The 17618-nt window shown below is 36.5% G+C and overlaps 1 protein-coding gene across 10 annotated transcripts in view; it reads left to right on the top strand.

Moving 5' to 3' along the window:
• FOXP2 (forkhead box P2) overlaps window positions 1–17618 on the top strand; it is a 422073-nt gene that overhangs the window by 374707 nt on the left and 29748 nt on the right. For all 10 annotated transcript variants that reach the window (XM_069851240.1, XM_069851278.1, XM_069851249.1 and 7 more), the window contains 8 exons: window positions 1317–1404; window positions 3766–3849; window positions 8157–8358; window positions 9098–9174; window positions 9314–9415; window positions 11841–11962; window positions 13231–13300; window positions 14090–14253. In XM_069851240.1, the coding sequence (XP_069707341.1) occupies window positions 1317–1404; window positions 3766–3849; window positions 8157–8358; window positions 9098–9174; window positions 9314–9415; window positions 11841–11962; window positions 13231–13300; window positions 14090–14253 (909 nt within the window). The remainder of the gene's footprint in view (window positions 1–1316; window positions 1405–3765; window positions 3850–8156; window positions 8359–9097; window positions 9175–9313; window positions 9416–11840; window positions 11963–13230; window positions 13301–14089; window positions 14254–17618) is intronic.

The following is a 17618-nucleotide window of genomic DNA, read 5'->3' as shown; positions in this document are numbered from 1 at the left end:
GAATGAATGAATCTTTCACAATTACTTATATCTTTTACCCAGCTGTGCCTCTTGCAAGTGTAGTAGAATGTGTTGTATTTTGCTTAGTTGCAGCTGGGACCTAAAACTGTGAAGTCACGATTTAAATAGAAAGTGACAAATTTTAGTAAAAGTGAGATAGAGTCCAGTCAATTTTTCTAATGTTTCTGATGAATACATTTGTTCCATAGATTACCAGTCAAATAACTAGAGAGTTCTGTGATTATTTCTGCTAAAAAAACACCCCCAACATCTCCTCCGCCTTGTAGATAACTCAGTTCCTGTAACTGTGAGACCATCTGTGACCATAGTCCCTGCAAAGCTTAACCCTCTTGCCTACAGTGCAAATGGCCAGTAAATCCCATTCAAAGGCCAAACTCTTTTGCTTCCGGTTCTTCTTTAGCCTGATTCTTGCGTTCTCTTCTCAGTGGGGCAGCAAACTCACTATTAAAGCTCCAACAGGGGTTTCTTTGATCCTGGAAGAAAGAGAGAGGATAAAATGAAACCACTGTCCTTCAAAAAGCAGTATTAAATGAGCTCTGTAAAGTAGTACTCAATTGAACCGTACAGGGGACAGCCACTTGCATCTAGGCTCTACTTTAGTTATGGACTCGGTGAGGTCCTCTTTTCCTGTTCCAGAGCATGGTTTTGCTTTGCTAAACTGGCATGTGTAGCATGAATCCCTCTCAGGAGGCTTGGTCTGTATGCAAGGTTTGTAGCTTTTCCTTCTACTGCTGTTACCTTGCAGATTCTTTCTTGGACTGGGGAGCCTGATCACTGCCGTCATCTTCAGAGGCTGCTTCTGGAAACTGCCCCTATAATCGGTTGTGATGTGTTGTTGTTGTTTTTGTTTAATGGTTAAAGAACAGCAGATAGAGAAATCTTAACAAAGTCTACATTAATTCACAGTGGTTCGAGTAGCCTAAAAGCAATTATATCTTTTGAAGAATCGTTTGTAGGGTGATTCTCTGTGTCATCTGCAACAGCAACAGGGAGCGGAAAACAGTTGAGTCATTTTTACCTAACACTGATAACTTGTTACATTGGCCTTTGGATAGCATACATGACCTGGGAGATGGGAACCGGGGATCTGACAGTCATCACTGAGAAACTTTGTAGAACTAAATTAAATAATCGATTTTGTTGTTTTGTATTGTTGTATCTAAGATGTGCTCTGACTTTCTGCATAACTGCTGTTGAAACTGATGGAAGCCATATGCACAGGAGAGAAAAATGGAGTCATAAAGAAATTTTCCTCATCTTAACATCGTCTTATTAGTCTTCTCTTTGTTCTCTAGGCACCTTAACAATGAACATGCATTGGATGACAGAAGCACTGCTCAGTGTCGGGTGCAAATGCAAGTGGTTCAGCAGTTAGAAATACAGGTTTGTTACATGGATGTATTATCCTATTACTTATTTACTGTTAACCTAAACTAGATCGAGAACACTTGCCTTAGTGACTAGCTTAAAACCATATGTTTCTTGCATTAAATTTGTTGATATTCATGTACAAATGGGGCTTTTTTACTTAAAGACTTTTCACATTATAAATTATACAATATTAATAATCTAACATCAACATAGACTACAGCACTTTGCTTGAACTAAGACCTTAATGCCATTCATCACACATGAAAAGTGCTGTCCCTGCAGCAGTGATTGGGTGTAAGCTGTCTTTAGTTCTTGAAATGCTTGGTCGAGACCCCTCTTCCTTCTTCCCCTTCTGACCCAATGCCTGTCTACACCATTCTGCAGGACCAAGGAGTAGCAGAATGTATCTCCACCCAAAGTGACTCCTAGCCTTATGGTCGGCACTCTTCTGCAAGCGGAAGGTGTAATGTCAGACCCACCCAGGGAGGTCCTGTGGTTGGGACCACAACACTCGGGTGCTCTGTTCAGGCTCTAACCATTAGAGGTCACTACATGTATGTGAACGCTCCCTCCAGCTTATGGAAGAAGTGCTGCGTGCCCCTGGGGTCTCCCAGTATCAAGACTACACTTACGCCATGCGGTCCTCTCCCACCTGTACAGGAGTCATAGAAGAACATTTCACAGGAGTCCCATCCCCTCTTAGGAAGGTTCAGAGGAGCCCAAGGGATGCTGTGAGGGACTGAAATCTTTTTGCCCTTTTTTGCCATATGTGGTTAAAGAAGAATAAATACCTTTCAGCTTTCTCACCTTTTAACATAGTATCTCACTGTTGTGGATGTAAAAATTCTTGTTCTTCAGCTACGGCAAACTGTTTGTGTCTTGTATTTAATACTGGAAACCCAAAGCGATAATAGGAGTATACAGTAACGTCATTTATTGTCATTTCCATTAACATGAAAATTCTACATATCCGGGCAAAGCTGCAGTTTCCTTTAAAAGATTTAAAGGACAGTCTTAGCTTCATTTGTTTGTTAGAATTTATGTCATGGCAAATAGCATGTCTCTGAAGTGTCACACACATAATAAGCCTAAGAAGAAACCTTTTCCCCGCACAGCGCCCAAATGTTGTTTAATTAAACATGCACTGACCAAATTATATCCAGTGTACCCAAATATCTGCACTAATACAGCTAGTTCCCTCTTTTTAAAATTACTTACACGTTAGTCTGAGTTCAGTCTGCTGGTGTAACTCTTGAAGTGGATTCAGGCAAGAAAGTAGTACAAAACTGACCAGAATGGCGGCATTAAACACCAAGTGATTCTTGTTGCAATCAATGTTGTATTCATATTGTAGATATGCAAAGCCCTATCCCTAGAATACAATCTTGATCATTGCTTCTTGTAACCTAGCTTTTGAAAAAAAAAATTTCATTCCTTTCATGTTATAAGGTACTTTTTACTCTTTTATGTTCTGATATTTTTATCAACAAGTTACGTATTTCAAACACTTCCTCCTCTTTTTTTTTTTTTTTTAATTTGGTAATCTGTTTGAGTCTGAAACTACAAGTGTTTACAGAGCATATGATCAGAAAATAGTATCAGCTTGGAAAAAGTACAGGTTTCAGTAACGTGATATTTTCTAACGGCAGTTTAAGGGCTTCTTAAGAACTGTTTACCATTTACAAAGGCTAGACTGTAATGTAACAGTCCGAGTGAAGATTTAGGTTGCAGTGTGACCAATTATGCCATTTTTTGCTTTGTCTGACTGCTGGTGAAGTAAGGTCCATCAGTTGTAATGAGACCCAGTGCAGTGTCGATGCCGCCTCAGTGGCAGAGTTCAGCGTTTCACACTGCCTGGGCTCTGTCACTCTATTGAATTAGATTGATGATGGCAGATTGCAGGGGGCACTAACTGGACCTCAGTGGGAAAGGATGAAGTGTGTAGACAATCCTGGCAGACACTGTGCTTTGAGGACCCTTCACCCCTTCACAGCTGTTGGCACTAGTCCATTGCTAACAGTGTCCACAGGACTTTAAAGAGACACTATGGGCCTTCTAATTTATGGTCTTAGCAACTTGTTACTGTCGAGGCAACTGTGACCTCAATTCTCTTATTGACAAAAAGATGAAGTGTTATTTGTTTTTTCTGACCTTTTAACATATGAAAGGCTATAAAAGTTTTTTTGGGTGTTTTTTTTCCCTTCTTTCCATGCCCAAAGTTGCATTTCCTCTCAGATAAGTTTCTACTGACATAGACTTTTATATGCAGGAATCATTACACTGAGACAAGCTCGATGATAAGATGTATCACTGCAGTAAAATAGCTGTATCAGTCATTTCTAAAATGCTTCTGATCTCACTCTTTCTTAACAGCTTTCTAAAGAACGCGAACGTCTTCAAGCAATGATGACCCACTTGCACATGCGACCTTCGGAGCCCAAGCCATCTCCAAAACCTGTAAGTGCATATTGCTTTATAAACAGTAAATAGGTCTACGAATGTAGCAGAGTAAGAAAATGAACAATTTAGTGACAGCTGGAAAACAATGAGTGTGATGAAAAATATGGCAATAAAATGAAGGTAAAATGCAATAGCTCGTCAAATTGTATGTTTCTTTAAAAGTAATGCTATCTTTTACAAAATCTATCCAATCTACACCATAGGTGACACTAAACAAAGTACACCTGTAAGTGTCCAAATCATTGCCTTGAGACTGAAGCTAGAGAGAATATTTTTTGTGATAGACTTACAGATATTAAAAGGAAACCCACTTTGAAAGATGTGAAGTTCAGTGGACTCTGTGGCAGTAAAAAATAGGTGTAAAAAGAATCTTACAAGAGACACAAATAAACTTGTTATTCTGAAATAAACCAACACAAATGCTCTTTTATGCAGTAAATTTAAACAATTGTAAACATCTTTTTTTCTCAGTGTCTGTCAAGATGGCAGTGTTATGCATCCACTGTGATGTTGGGGTTCGTATGAGCACTGAAAAATCACTATTGCTCCCAGTCCCTCCAAGGCACTGCAACAGGCCCAGTTGTGGAGCTGGATCTGCAGTCAGAGCCAAGCTCCATTAAATCAAACAGGGGCTTCACATAAACGAAAGCATTGCCTAATGTACATCCAGTTTTGTACTGTCAGGGTGTCAGGCATCGTAGTATTTACGATATACTATGCTTAGATACTCTCAGATACTCTGCACTTATAATAGAAGCTATGTGATACGTGAACTGTTCATTAATGTTAACTGTGATGGTAACCTTTGTATGTACAATATGAAAAGGATATACCAGTACTTGAAGATGAAATGCTAGCGTATCGATGAAAATCTGTGTCTATCAAAGTCAGGAAATGTAGGCAGAAGGAACATAATCTGTTTTAAAGAGCACACTTGCATATCAGGCCTAGTTAATGTTTACGTAGAAGGACAGCATACTCTGTCTCTTGTGTTTTCAGCTCCACGTACTTCAAAGAAAATCTTTGTTTGAGGGCACACTTTATAACCTGATGATGAATGAAGAAAGTGTTAGCATTTCCTTAACCCCTACCTTTGTGAGAGAAAAATTGGATGCTTTATTTTTGCTTTCATTAGCCTAACTAAATTCTAATTTTTACCTTAGATTATCTCCTTGGGACAGACATTTGGAAACTTTAATTTTAGTCTGTGTGGCATATATATCAATAAAGCAATGTCAGTACTTTTTCTGTTTCCATGCATTGTGAAGTTTTTCTGTCACAAAAGCTTCTCAAGCAATTCAGGTTAGGTTCCAAATGCTGCTGAACTGTGTAGGAAAAGGCTTTCAGAACACATTTCTACTATTTAATTATTTTAACCCCAGATGATCTGTAGTCTATCAAAATTTTGAGAATATTGTTTCTTTACAGTTTTAAGTGACTGTCTCATTTCAATAAGATTATTTTTCTCATTCCTTCCTATAGTATAGTGTAGATAATCACGAGACAGAATAATTGTCTCATAAATCCATCAGGAATCTGCAGCTTGTTCTTTTCCAATTAATTATTCAATCAGTAAATTTTTTAAAACTCCAGCAGCATGGTTACATCTACACTAATAAAGAATTTTCAGCCTATAATCCAAAACAGAACCTGAATGAATAATGTAATTGAAGTATTACATTACATAAACCACACATGAAAGAATTGCTAATTGCGTTTGATGGTGGGCAATTAATACAGAATCTTAGATGAGCGATTTAAAATGAAACCACAGTTTAAAGTTCCCTTTGGAACTAGAGATATCTGAAGTGGTGAGCTGCACTACTGGCCTCAAATTGGTTTGATAGAAGAGTGGTCAATACTACTCCCCCCCTCTAAAATTTATACACTGTACAAAAGAAGCTTCAAAATTGATATGATAGTAGAGATTTATGGTCTCATGTGCAGTGGCTCAGTTGAGACGGCCCACACATTTGATAAATATTAATAGCATGAATTTATTACCAAGGAGAAATGAGCTCTGTTGGTTCATCACTGCACCCTTAACAGCTATCAGTACATGAACACAAGGTGCAACCGCACTGTCTATTATATGACCCCATTTACTCTCTGAATGGTACTTCATTAAATGGTACCTTTTGGCCATGCTATGGATGGATGAAAATCAAAGTTATCAAGGCTGCGAGTCCTGAATAATGAGTTTCACCCAACCTTGAATATATTCAGATGAGCTGAGGTGGCTAAGTGCTCATCCTAGGTTTTACATGCTTTTCTTTAGTTAATAATAAATTCTGTTTTATCAGTTCATGATTGCATGCCTACAAACATGTTATGCTTATTACTGCTGGCTAGTAGAATAAGTTACCGTAACATTGTAAACATAGTAGTTTGCATCCGTACAGATTGAGTATTTCTGCAGCTTTTGTAATTTTTAATATAACATATATCGTGGCTACATGCTGTTGCTGTGCCAGAAGTTTTAGTGTTTTATGCTTTTTCATGTTGTATTTTCTGGTTGGCAAACATATAGGCTGATGTATCTTTCAACAAAAAGCTGTAGAAATAAGCGGGTTTTTTTCTAATTTGTATGTTTGTTTTTAAGAGAAAATTACTATGAAAACATGCACATTTAAAACCTTTGATATTAAAAAACAATGTTTAGCAATTCATAGTTAAGAAAGCTATGTGTTACTTAAATCTTCCTTCATCTCTCAGACTCTTCAAAATACTTCTGTTTGCCTTGGACAAGCTTAAACTCTTAGCTTTGTGAATATATTAAATAAAGCATTTGGTAGCGTTATCTGAGCTTTTTTATGTACGTAACAAAGAATTCCCATTCCAGTCTGCTAGCTTAGAGTACGAGCAGAAGAACAGTCTGTGGTTTATTGGGAACAGATGCACTTGGGGATGCCTTCAGGGTGCCAGTCGTTATTATTAGACTGCTAATGTGCTTCTTCTGGCTGCTGCCCAAGAAAGAAGAACAATTAGCTGGCATATGTTAATTTTTGTTTCCCTAACAAATCTCTCTACTGACTAAATGTGTAAAACAAATCCACAAAGAAAGATCAATCAATGCTGTACACATCATTTTCTCCCCATTAAAAAGAGGTTTATCTTAAGAAGTGTGTTTGGGATTTGAAAAGGCAGGTGTTACTAAATTATACAAAACCCCCAAATTTTCCATGTTTAGCCACTTGCAGTTGCTCCATACAGATGAAGAACAATTAATATCAGTTTTCTTGCTCAGCTCTATAAATTACTTGTATAAAGTGAAAATTACTACAGATTACTTCTTATGAGTATCATTTAAGTATATGGCAGCAATCTTTTTATGTGCTGCCCTGAGTATAAATTCTGCTAATTGGATGCTATTTATGACAAAAGATGTATGGTAAATATGACAGAGGTAATACGAGTTTTTGATAATGAGGAACAGGGCCTTACTGAGGGGAGTAATGAAGGGCACACTGTTAAACAGCTTGCATACATTCTCACCTTTTTTTCCTTTTTTCTACCCTGACACCCACTTTCCAGGGTACATCAGCAATAAGTGACACTGTAATCATAAATTGAAAATGATACTTCCAGAGGAATTGGCAAACTTGACATTTCATTATATTTGTTAACACATGCCACAAATGATTGTTAGTGAGGAAATTCCATTTCCCTCTCTCCATCTCCAATCAGATTTAATTTGAAAATTTTCAGCCTCCTCCGGCTAATTTGCAATTAAGACAATTTTGTTTGAATATGTAGTAATGTCATTACCATTCCACCAAATTAGCAAGGAGACTAAAGGTCAGTGTAAAATTTTCCAGCTGGCTGGAGCCTCTCAGCTGAGATTTGGGACTGGGGAAAAAAAAAAAACCTCTGGCAGCATCAGAATAGCAACTTATTTTAAGTCTTGCTTGTATGAATACTATCATCTTATATTGTATTTATTGTTGTTGTTGTTGTTTCAGCAGGTGCTAGATCTGTTTTACAACAGACCTAAATAATCACCAGCTAGTCTCTATTGCAGGCAAACATACTTTCTGTGAAGTCTGGTAGTACTAGAAGGAGTTAGTCCTAAGTAACATTGCAGCAGATTATTAGATAACCTCTAACAGCATCCTCTAATTAGAGTTCTTATGATACAATTTCATCCTGTAATTAGTTGAGATTGGCTGCTTCCTTTTGCAGCTTATTAGTGGCAACACAGCTGTAGAAGTGAATCCACTCTCATTTGTCAAACCTTTTTAAGTCTTTTTTTTCCTCCCTCCTATCTCTGCTTTTTTCTTTACTTTCCTTTTGGGTTTCTGCAGCTCAATTTGGTGTCTAGTGTCACCATGTCTAAGAACATGTTGGAGACATCCCCACAGAGCTTACCTCAAACTCCCACAACACCAACGGCCCCAGTCACCCCAATTACCCAGGGACCCTCCGTAATCACCCCAGCCAGTGTACCCAATGTGGGAGCCATTCGAAGAAGACATTCAGACAAATACAACATTCCCATGTCATCAGGTAGGACACTTTGGATAAATACTTTTATTTTTGTATTCCCCGAATTTACACTATAGCTAAAATATTGTAGAGGCAAATTGGGGATGTAAAAAGTGTGTTTACTACAGGTGATTTTTGAAAGAATTTTTTCATCTCTGATTTATTTCTCCAATAATTATGAATAAATTAAAAAAATTAAAGAAAAGAAGCTCTGAAACGGTCTTGGTTTAGCATAAGAAATTAATACAGAATACCTGAACAGGGTTAGTATTAATGATGATATATACTCCTTCAGCTGCTGTCAGCCTGTGCTAACCATATTTAATTCCTTATATGTGTGTTGGTGTGCTATTTCTTTGCTAACCAGAGAAAAATCCCACAAAGGGATGTTTTAGGTGGGAAATAAGAGAGGGCACGGAAGGAGATGGCAAACTGTTACTGTACATCCATGTAAGAAAATATTCAGCTTGCACATTTTAAAAGGGTCTTGCTGCTGGAGGCACGCTGGATGGCTGGGTACACCACTGCTGGTGTGCATCAGGCCACTGACTAGGGTATGTTTCATTTGAACTCTTATGTCAAGGAGCACAGAAAAGACTTTTTGGTATAATTTGCTTGTCTGCGGCCTTTTGTGTGTTCCTGAGTAAACAGTTCCTTTGAAAATTGTTGTGAGCACATAGGAAACAGCGTCATCAATCATAATACACAATGCAGGCTGCTAGTAATGTTAACGTGCAGTTTGTATGTTTTTATTTTACAGAAATTGCCCCAAACTATGAATTTTATAAAAATGCAGATGTCAGACCTCCATTTACTTATGCAACTCTCATAAGGCAGGTAAGTAGAGAGAAAATTAAGTTTGCCTGATTAAATTAAAATTCATTAATGCTTAAAGTAAGGCTTGGTTGAGAAAATGTCATCCAGTCTAGTTAGTAAACCATTATTTTATGTCACTATGTATCTTGTCTCATTTCAGGCTATCATGGAATCGAGTGACAGGCAGTTAACACTTAATGAAATTTACAGCTGGTTTACACGGACATTTGCTTACTTCAGGCGTAATGCAGCAACTTGGAAGGTAACTTCTTTGCCAGCAGTTTAAAGATGCCTAGTGCAGTTCCTTCAGATAGCACAAGGAACATTTATTTACGTGACATAAGCAGATTAGTATCTGCTTCCCCTCTTTTTAACCTGCCTCTTGAATGGAATGAATTCCCTCTTTCAAAATGACAAGTGAAAGAATAATTTTGCCTCTGATATAGTTTTCTAATTTGGTGCAATTAATAGCTGAGGCTTGGCAGAGAAATGAGGGCCTGACACACTAATTACAGTGTGAGCACTCAATCATCAACACCTTTGTTAGTCGCACTATATTACTTTTTCTCTTGCATATTATTGGCTAATTAGTTTGAAAAATGTCTGTTTGCCTTGTGCAACAAATGGAGGCTGTAGGTTTTGTCTTGGTCTGTGCCTTTTGTACACATCATACCTCATCATACAGACTGAAGCTGCCACAGGAGTGAGGGCCATGGCTACTCATCTGGAACTAAAAGAAAGTAAAGTGAATATTATCCTGTCAGAACATAAATGCAGTTTATTTACTTAGACAAAAGGGTTCATCTATATCCCTGTCCAAACAACTTCATTGTCTGGATCCTACAAGGAGCTAAAAAAATGTTAGTTCTGTGCATCTATTTTTGGAAAAAAGAGCAACGTCTGGAAAGATAAGGGCACTCAGCACAGACTAAGTGAACTGTTTTATTTTCATTTCAAAAAGCAGTCAGAAACATCAATTAGCCACAAGCCATTTGGTACAAAAGGGGGAAAATGTTTGTAGCTGAGAAGAATAGAGGCAGCAAAGCACTCATCAGCATACTAAGAATTTTAGACTGTGAGATATGCTAAAGTGAATTAATTTGGATTTAAAATGCAAATTAATCTGGCGAGCGATTACAGATATATGAGTGTGAAGCTCAGAATGCTTTTAATTTACAAAATGTTTAGATGTTATTAGTTGCTACAGTATGTGGTGCTGTACTGTAAATGAATGTAATTGTTTTATTTATGCATGGTTACTTGATATGTATTTTATAAGATGAAAATGTCAGAGGTAATCTGTAAAAAATATGTTTTAGAGCTTTTTCCATAAGTAATATTTATGTTGAAGATTTACGTTTTCTTTTGTTACTTATTAGAGAATGTAGTGAATGCTCCATCATTTGATTTACTGAAAGAAATTTTAAAAGAAATGAAAGGTGATTTAATATCTTAGCTTGGTCTCATCTCCACAGCTCGGGGATCCAGCAAAACTCATTCTGAACAGCTTATTAGTTCTAACTATATCGCATGCATAATAAAACTGCTCATTTGCTCATTAATATTAAAATTATCATATTCAGAGCCATGGGCATTAAGATCAATCAAATCCTTGGATTTCAGGTCAGATGCTAGATCTGCTTATGCTTCCCCCCCTCCCGTTTTTTTAAAGAATTCTTTTCTTAAAGCAAGCCAGAAGCTTGTCTTTGTGCAAATAGAAAGAAATCTTCATCAAAATTACTTTGTTTTATATTCGTAAAATAAGAATTAGGTCATTACTGACTGCACTTGATAGCTATATGCCAGTTTACCTTGACAGGAAGAAATATTTGCTTAGATTTATAATTTGATTTATGGGAAATATTCAAAGTAAATTATACTGTCTGCTCTATATTTATTATAGTTTAAATTTTAAGAATGACTTCATTTGATTTAAAAATGTTAATATTGAGTAATTACTTTAATACAAAGCAGCCAACAACATCTGTTTGCATAATCGTGGTGGAGAAAATGTACATTCAGGATATAGGGAAGACTTTTTATTCAGTTTCTGTCTAACAGTTAAAAAACCCCAAACTTTAGTGAGAAAATCTTTTTTTAAAAGCCTAAGTATGTCCTGTTGTGCAGGGAGAGTATTGCAAAGTAACTTGCATATGTCATCTAATAATACAGAATAAACAAACTCTGTCATTTCGTTATTATAGGGATGAAAAGAATGCCTTTGAGCTTATTTGCATAAAGCTTTGTGCAAAATTAACACTTGTCACTGTAGCCTTTTTAGCATTTTAATACCTCAAGCAGGACTAGTTCCTTTGGACATTTCAACCATCCCCAAGTGCTTGATCAGGGACACAACAGAGCTGACCTAATTGTTCTGGCATTTTCAAAGATACTGTAATTTGTACAGATATTGCAATTTAGACCAGTTCAATGAAAGGAAGGTTTTGACACAGCTATTATTAAAATAGCTTGGAAGGTTCTGTTATCACAAAGTTCAAACTGCAGATTCCAGTAATTTGTAAGTTTGGGGTTTACAGTATTATACATATTTTTAATTTAATACTTAAACTAAATTGAGATTTTTCACTATGATTTAGAATAAGAAGATTAACAAAGTATACTGCACAGGCTGCCTTCTTAAATTGTATTAATTTTACTACCTTTTCCCCCTTTTGTGTCTGATTTAGAATGCAGTGCGTCATAATCTTAGCCTGCACAAGTGTTTTGTTCGAGTAGAAAATGTTAAAGGAGCAGTATGGACAGTGGATGAAGTAGAGTACCAGAAGCGAAGGTCACAAAAGATAACAGGGTACGTTGGTGGTTGGTTTTGTTCAACTGAGTTGTTCTGTAATTCTGTAACCTAAGTGAGTCCTCTGTGTACTACAAGCTGACAGACAAAGCGAGCACTTATGTGGAGAATACGTAGCAATCTAATAGCTGTGCTAGTGCATTCTCTTCAGTGAGCTAACATTTATTTCGTTTTTGTGGTAAACACTATTTTCTCTACATTCCTCCTCTGCCTGCCTTTCCCATATAGTTCGCTGCAGAGGAAAGCGATAACAGTTTTGTTTTTTTCAGTGTATTTCACCATATGTTTGTCATTTTAATTCCATCTACCGTAAGTTCCTCTACTATATATTAAAAATAGCACTGTGTACATATGTTGCCCATGTGTTAGAGTTTCGTATGTGCTTGTTTTTACTGTAAACCTTTGACAGAAGTAGGGAGTCGTTCAAGGTCATTTTGGAATATAGGTATCATACACTACAGTACTGACCTCAAAAATATCTTCTTGATGAGGGTAGTATTCATGAGAAGCCTTCGCAGAAGGACCTTTGGCATGCTTACTGCCCTACTTTCAAATTAATCCCATGTCAGTATGACTGGTTCTGTGGATGCTTTTTATTCCTTTAGAGTATATAATTAGTTTTGATAAAACCATTCAGAATACCAAAGGTGCAGAGAGGAAAGCTAGAGGTTTTTCTGTTCTGTTTGTAAATAGTCACCAGCTGACCTCTGGAGTCATCCTAGGCGCTAATTTTATTGAAAATATAGTTCTGTGTTGATCTAGCATGTAATACTTCTAGTCTGATTTAAATCAGTATGTTCGATTTGCTGGAAAATAACTGATCCATCTGTAATGTTTGTTTGCAATTATTTATACGTTGTTGTACCCACCTTAGTGTAGCTATATGGAATGTGTTCAAATGTGTACCAGTGTTAGTTCAGTGTTAGTTAGAAACAAATGACGTGGCAAGCATTGCTGAGGCAGCCGTTGTACAAAATTTAAAGCTATCTCTGTCAAATTCTTTCAGTGAGATCAGAACCTTTACGAGTCACCTACAGCACTATTCTCAGAGCAAATTTCCATGTGGGCCTAATTACAACAAGGCTTTTGCTTTTCTGATGCAAGTAAATCACTATGTCGTAACAGGTTGAGCCCTTCCACCCCAAACTCCATTTCATTTTTCCTTTTAAAACTCTGGTCTTCTGAGATGAAAACCCAATCCATTAACCCAATGAACCAGCCAGGATGTCTACCTGTTTTTTTTAAACTGAAAAATCATTTATTTTCAGAAGCCCAACGTTAGTGAAAAACATACCTACCAGCTTAGGCTACGGAGCAGCTCTTAATGCAAGCTTGCAGGTAAAAGATACTAAATTATTCTTTCTTTGCACACACTAATTATATTCTCATGTGTCACATATTTAATTTCCTGTTATAGTTTGGTACAGAATTACCTATTTTTATGTTTATGTGGACCTGATGGTCATTCAAAATAGTTGGGTTTATCATCAAGTAAGTTGTATTACCTAGCTCTGCAAGAAATACTAGTTCTTATCCATGCTACTTTTGATGTGAAGAAGCAAGAAGGACACCCTGTGGCAAAATCTGGAACACTCAGTTTTGCTGCAAATGTTAGATTGATAGAAGCTTTTGCAAATGCATGTGGATATGCATTAATATTTATCCAAACTGTCATAAATGATTTCACATCATAGTGTTGGGGAACATGGTGCTCATGGCAAAAACTTTAAACTTTAATTATAATATATAATTTTTATGCAGAAGAGGCAAATGTCAGGACTTTTTTATTTTGAGTTAAGTTCTGGTCATTTTTTTAAGTATAGCAGCTGCCTACGTTATAAAGGAGCAATACACTGTGTAAAACTAGAAAGTGCTATGAGTATTGGAATATAGTTAATAATGGAAAATAATGAAGCCTATGTAAGAGAAATAGTGAACTGCAAATAGAGACGCTGTTACATTCAGAATGTGAAAATAATTGTAAAATGCACAAAATTCTTCTGACCACCTCTACAGCTACCCAAAATGAGCTGCTTTATGCATGTACATTCATATGTGTATGAACCTTGAGAAGTGTTTTGTGTATCTGTGGACTAATAATTTTATTTTTACTCTTCATTTTGGTAGGCTGCACTGGCAGAGAGTAGTTTACCATTGCTTAGTAACCCAGGATTGATAAATAACGCATCCAGTGGCTTACTGCAGGCAGTCCATGAAGATCTCAATGGTTCGCTGGATCACATTGACAGTAATGGAAACAGCAGTCCGGGCTGCTCTCCTCAGCCTCACATGTAAGTGCAGTTAGCATCCTCTTGAGAAAAAATGCCTTAGTCTAAGAAACAATATTACTCAAAAGTGCTTTGGAACACAGCAAGTGAAGCATCCAGAACCATATGTTTGAACCTAAACACATATATTAAACAATTTAAACAGATGAGTCTTCATTTACTATGTAGTAAGATTGGTGTAAGCTTTTTTTTTCTTTTTTTTCTTTTTTCTTCTAAAAAATCTCTTCAACCTGCTTGCAAGCACTGAATGTAATGGAAGGCTGATTTCTGGTCATTTTCACAACCTTGTTTCTAAGATATAGTCAGAATATTCATGTTGGAATTAGTTGTAATTTTAACTATGAGTCTCTAAACCATTTATGAACTGTAGTAGAGAAATTGCCCATTTATATAAACCGTAAAATGCAAAGTTTAACTGTTGCCCACAGTTTACTTAGAAGCCAGTAAAGTGTAACTTTTTGCCTGTCGTATAAATCAGTGTAATTACATATTCAAGTTTAATTACTGGTGCGTCTGTATTGGCAAGGTTTATATGTTATATTTTATGCAAGACTACGATTCCTATTAATATTTAGCAGCTAACTATATCATTAATTACTCTAAAATCTTTCCCCTACCATCTTTTTAATGGAGCTGAGAGAGTGGAAGTATTAAAAATTGATGTATTGTGGATTTCAGAAATGTGTCTGAAGCTTTAGAAATGCCTGGCCTTAATCAGTGGTGTCAAACGTGGCAGTTTCTTGTTTACTAAATAGTAAAACATGTATCTTGGAGGTATTGTTTCCCAGGTTATTTATATAATAATTAGCAGTGTGATATCTGAGTAGACTTAAATCTAAGTTAACTGTAGGATGATTTTTAATATGTATATACATTTATGGTCTCTTTTTTCCATGTTTAAAATAGCTGATCTGACTTGCCTTTTTCACTCAATTTTCTCTTTCACATTTTAGTGTTCATTTTAATTTCTAGAGTGGGTTATTTAGTACTAACAGTAATTGAGACCAAACTCCCATTTTACTTATGCTCATGTGTGTGGAGAATCTATTTTGATCTGACCTTTTTTCAAGGAAATATTTTGCCAAGTTTCTTCTTTTGTTTGGCATGCTAATATATCTGTGATCACATAGAAATGTTTATTGTCACACATTTAATTGTTTTATTGCACATTTATTCTACTTGCCTTTGAAAATAATACACTGTGAACATTCATGTGTTTTATCAGGTTCCAAACCATTACTTTTTCAAAATGGAAAAATTTGTCTTTTGGAAGTGTCTTTAGATGTATTAAATAATACAAAAGAAGTAATAAAATTTGAAGTAGAAAGAACATGAATATATGCTCTTGAGAGTAACACTACTCTAAAACAAGTAAAGTGAGCAATCAGACAAAAGTTTTTATATCCCATGCTTTATGCTATCAACCATGCAGTGGGTAGCTTGAGGCCTTTTACTTTTAGCAGTTCTCCTGAGTATGCTAATGCTCTCTTCCTGTATAAAATGCCAAGACAATAAAACTTTAAAGAGCAAACAAGAGTTAGATCATGCGTGTTAAAAACAGCTACTTTACAGAAAAGAATGACACTTGCTATTAAAGTTGTTCTGTTAGTGTTTGGCAGATCTGTTTACATATCCTATGTACTGTCTGCCTATCCACTGGATAAACTGAGATTGTCTGTGCATATGATTATGTAGATATGGCTACATTTATAGCTGTGTTTATGGCTAAAATACAGCATATTGTAGCAATTCTTGCCTGTAAAAAAGGCAGATAACTTGAGTTATGCCCTAACTCAAGATTCAGCCTTCCTCTCTCATTACGATGGTATGTCATTTGTCAAAATACACAGTTTTGGGACTCGCCATAGTGACTCTTTAGAAACTTATCACTATGTGTTGCTTAGTTCTTGATAGACTGAAGAAACAAAATGTAAATGCAGTGAGATACCACTGGAGAAAGAGGTTATACTCATTCATCCCTCACACCAAATTTAGTGCAAGATACTTCTGAGAGACCATGAGCTGTCAAGCAAAAGATACAGGCTATGACTGGTTACCTGCTCAGTTGTGAAATTTTTGCCTTTTCCCTGTCAATGGAGCCAAGAATGTGAAAAAGGGAATGAATGCAATCTGCAAGAAAAATCAAGGAATGGAGAGGTTGTGCAGGCAGCAGATGACCAAGGAAGGAGAGGCATCTTCCTTGCTCTGTGATCACATTGACTAGGGCTCCTCATTTTTGTTAAAGAGTATTGCTTAAGAAAATGATAGAAGAACATAGGGAAGGAATGGCGGAAGTAAAATAAGCAAGGAATGTGGCAAACAACGAAGAGATTTTAAATTTTACATCACTTACACAAATTATATAATCCCAGGGTTTTCTTAAATACAAAAAATAGTTTATACACTAGAAAAATGTATGCATTACCGCCACAAGCATCCACTTACTTGTAGATTCCTGAGAAGGTTCACTCAGGAAGCCTGGATATTTCACCAGTAGAGAAGTGTTCTTGGTGGAGGTCATAATTTCTGCACGAAGCTATAAAGTAAGCAGCTTTATTAATCTCCAAGTAGATTAAACCTCCATCTCCTGATTCCTAGGCATGTGTTCTAGCCACAACACAAGGAATATGCCGAGCAATTACATTGCCTGCCATCTTGAAGCTGGCACAAAGTCAGGAGCAATGGAGCGTACTATTAGGGAAAGAGGCAAGAGGTTGTGTGCAATTTAGAGATCAGAGCATTCAGAGGGGAAGAAGCAGACTTTGGAATCTAGACAAGCTTCCAGGGAGAGACATTTGTTTGGTATTAGAGCATCAGCAGGAAATGCAAAAAGAAATCCCAGTGACGGTGTCAAAGCAAGGCGTCTCAGGCATTTGGTTGTTAAAATTGTACTGAATATCATTTTATCACATAAATATTTGATAGAGGAACTTTCTTGGCTTGGAACATTAATACTAAATTTTTTAGTGTAAATTTATCTTTTTATAAATATAATGAACACTGTGTGTGTGTACAGTAGTCAGGATTTCTGTGCTTTGAGCTTGAGTCCATTGTCAGAGAAATTGCTTTCTGTTATTGTAACACCTTAGCTACTCAGTGCCAGAAAGTAGGGAAACGATTCCAGTCTTTGGATTTGAACTTGGTACTTCACATCTGGTTTTCAAAACAGGCTAGTAAGAGCAGTTGAAGTCATCAACTTATCCATCTGTGGACAGGTATCTAACATAGGTGGATCAATCAGCCTACTTAGAAGATGGTCTCTGTTCATTGACTAGATAAAGAGGGGTAGGTATATAACTTCAAGTACATTATACATTATACATTAACATTTAAATGCTTGATAAGTGCCGTGAGTCCCAGCCAGTGCA

This window comes from Phaenicophaeus curvirostris, chromosome 1, assembly GCF_032191515.1.
Source record: "Phaenicophaeus curvirostris isolate KB17595 chromosome 1, BPBGC_Pcur_1.0, whole genome shotgun sequence".
NCBI classification, from domain to species: Eukaryota; Metazoa; Chordata; class Aves; order Cuculiformes; family Cuculidae; genus Phaenicophaeus; species Phaenicophaeus curvirostris.
Note: the sequence above shows the minus strand (reverse complement) of the source record. Positions and strands in the feature narration are given on the sequence as shown.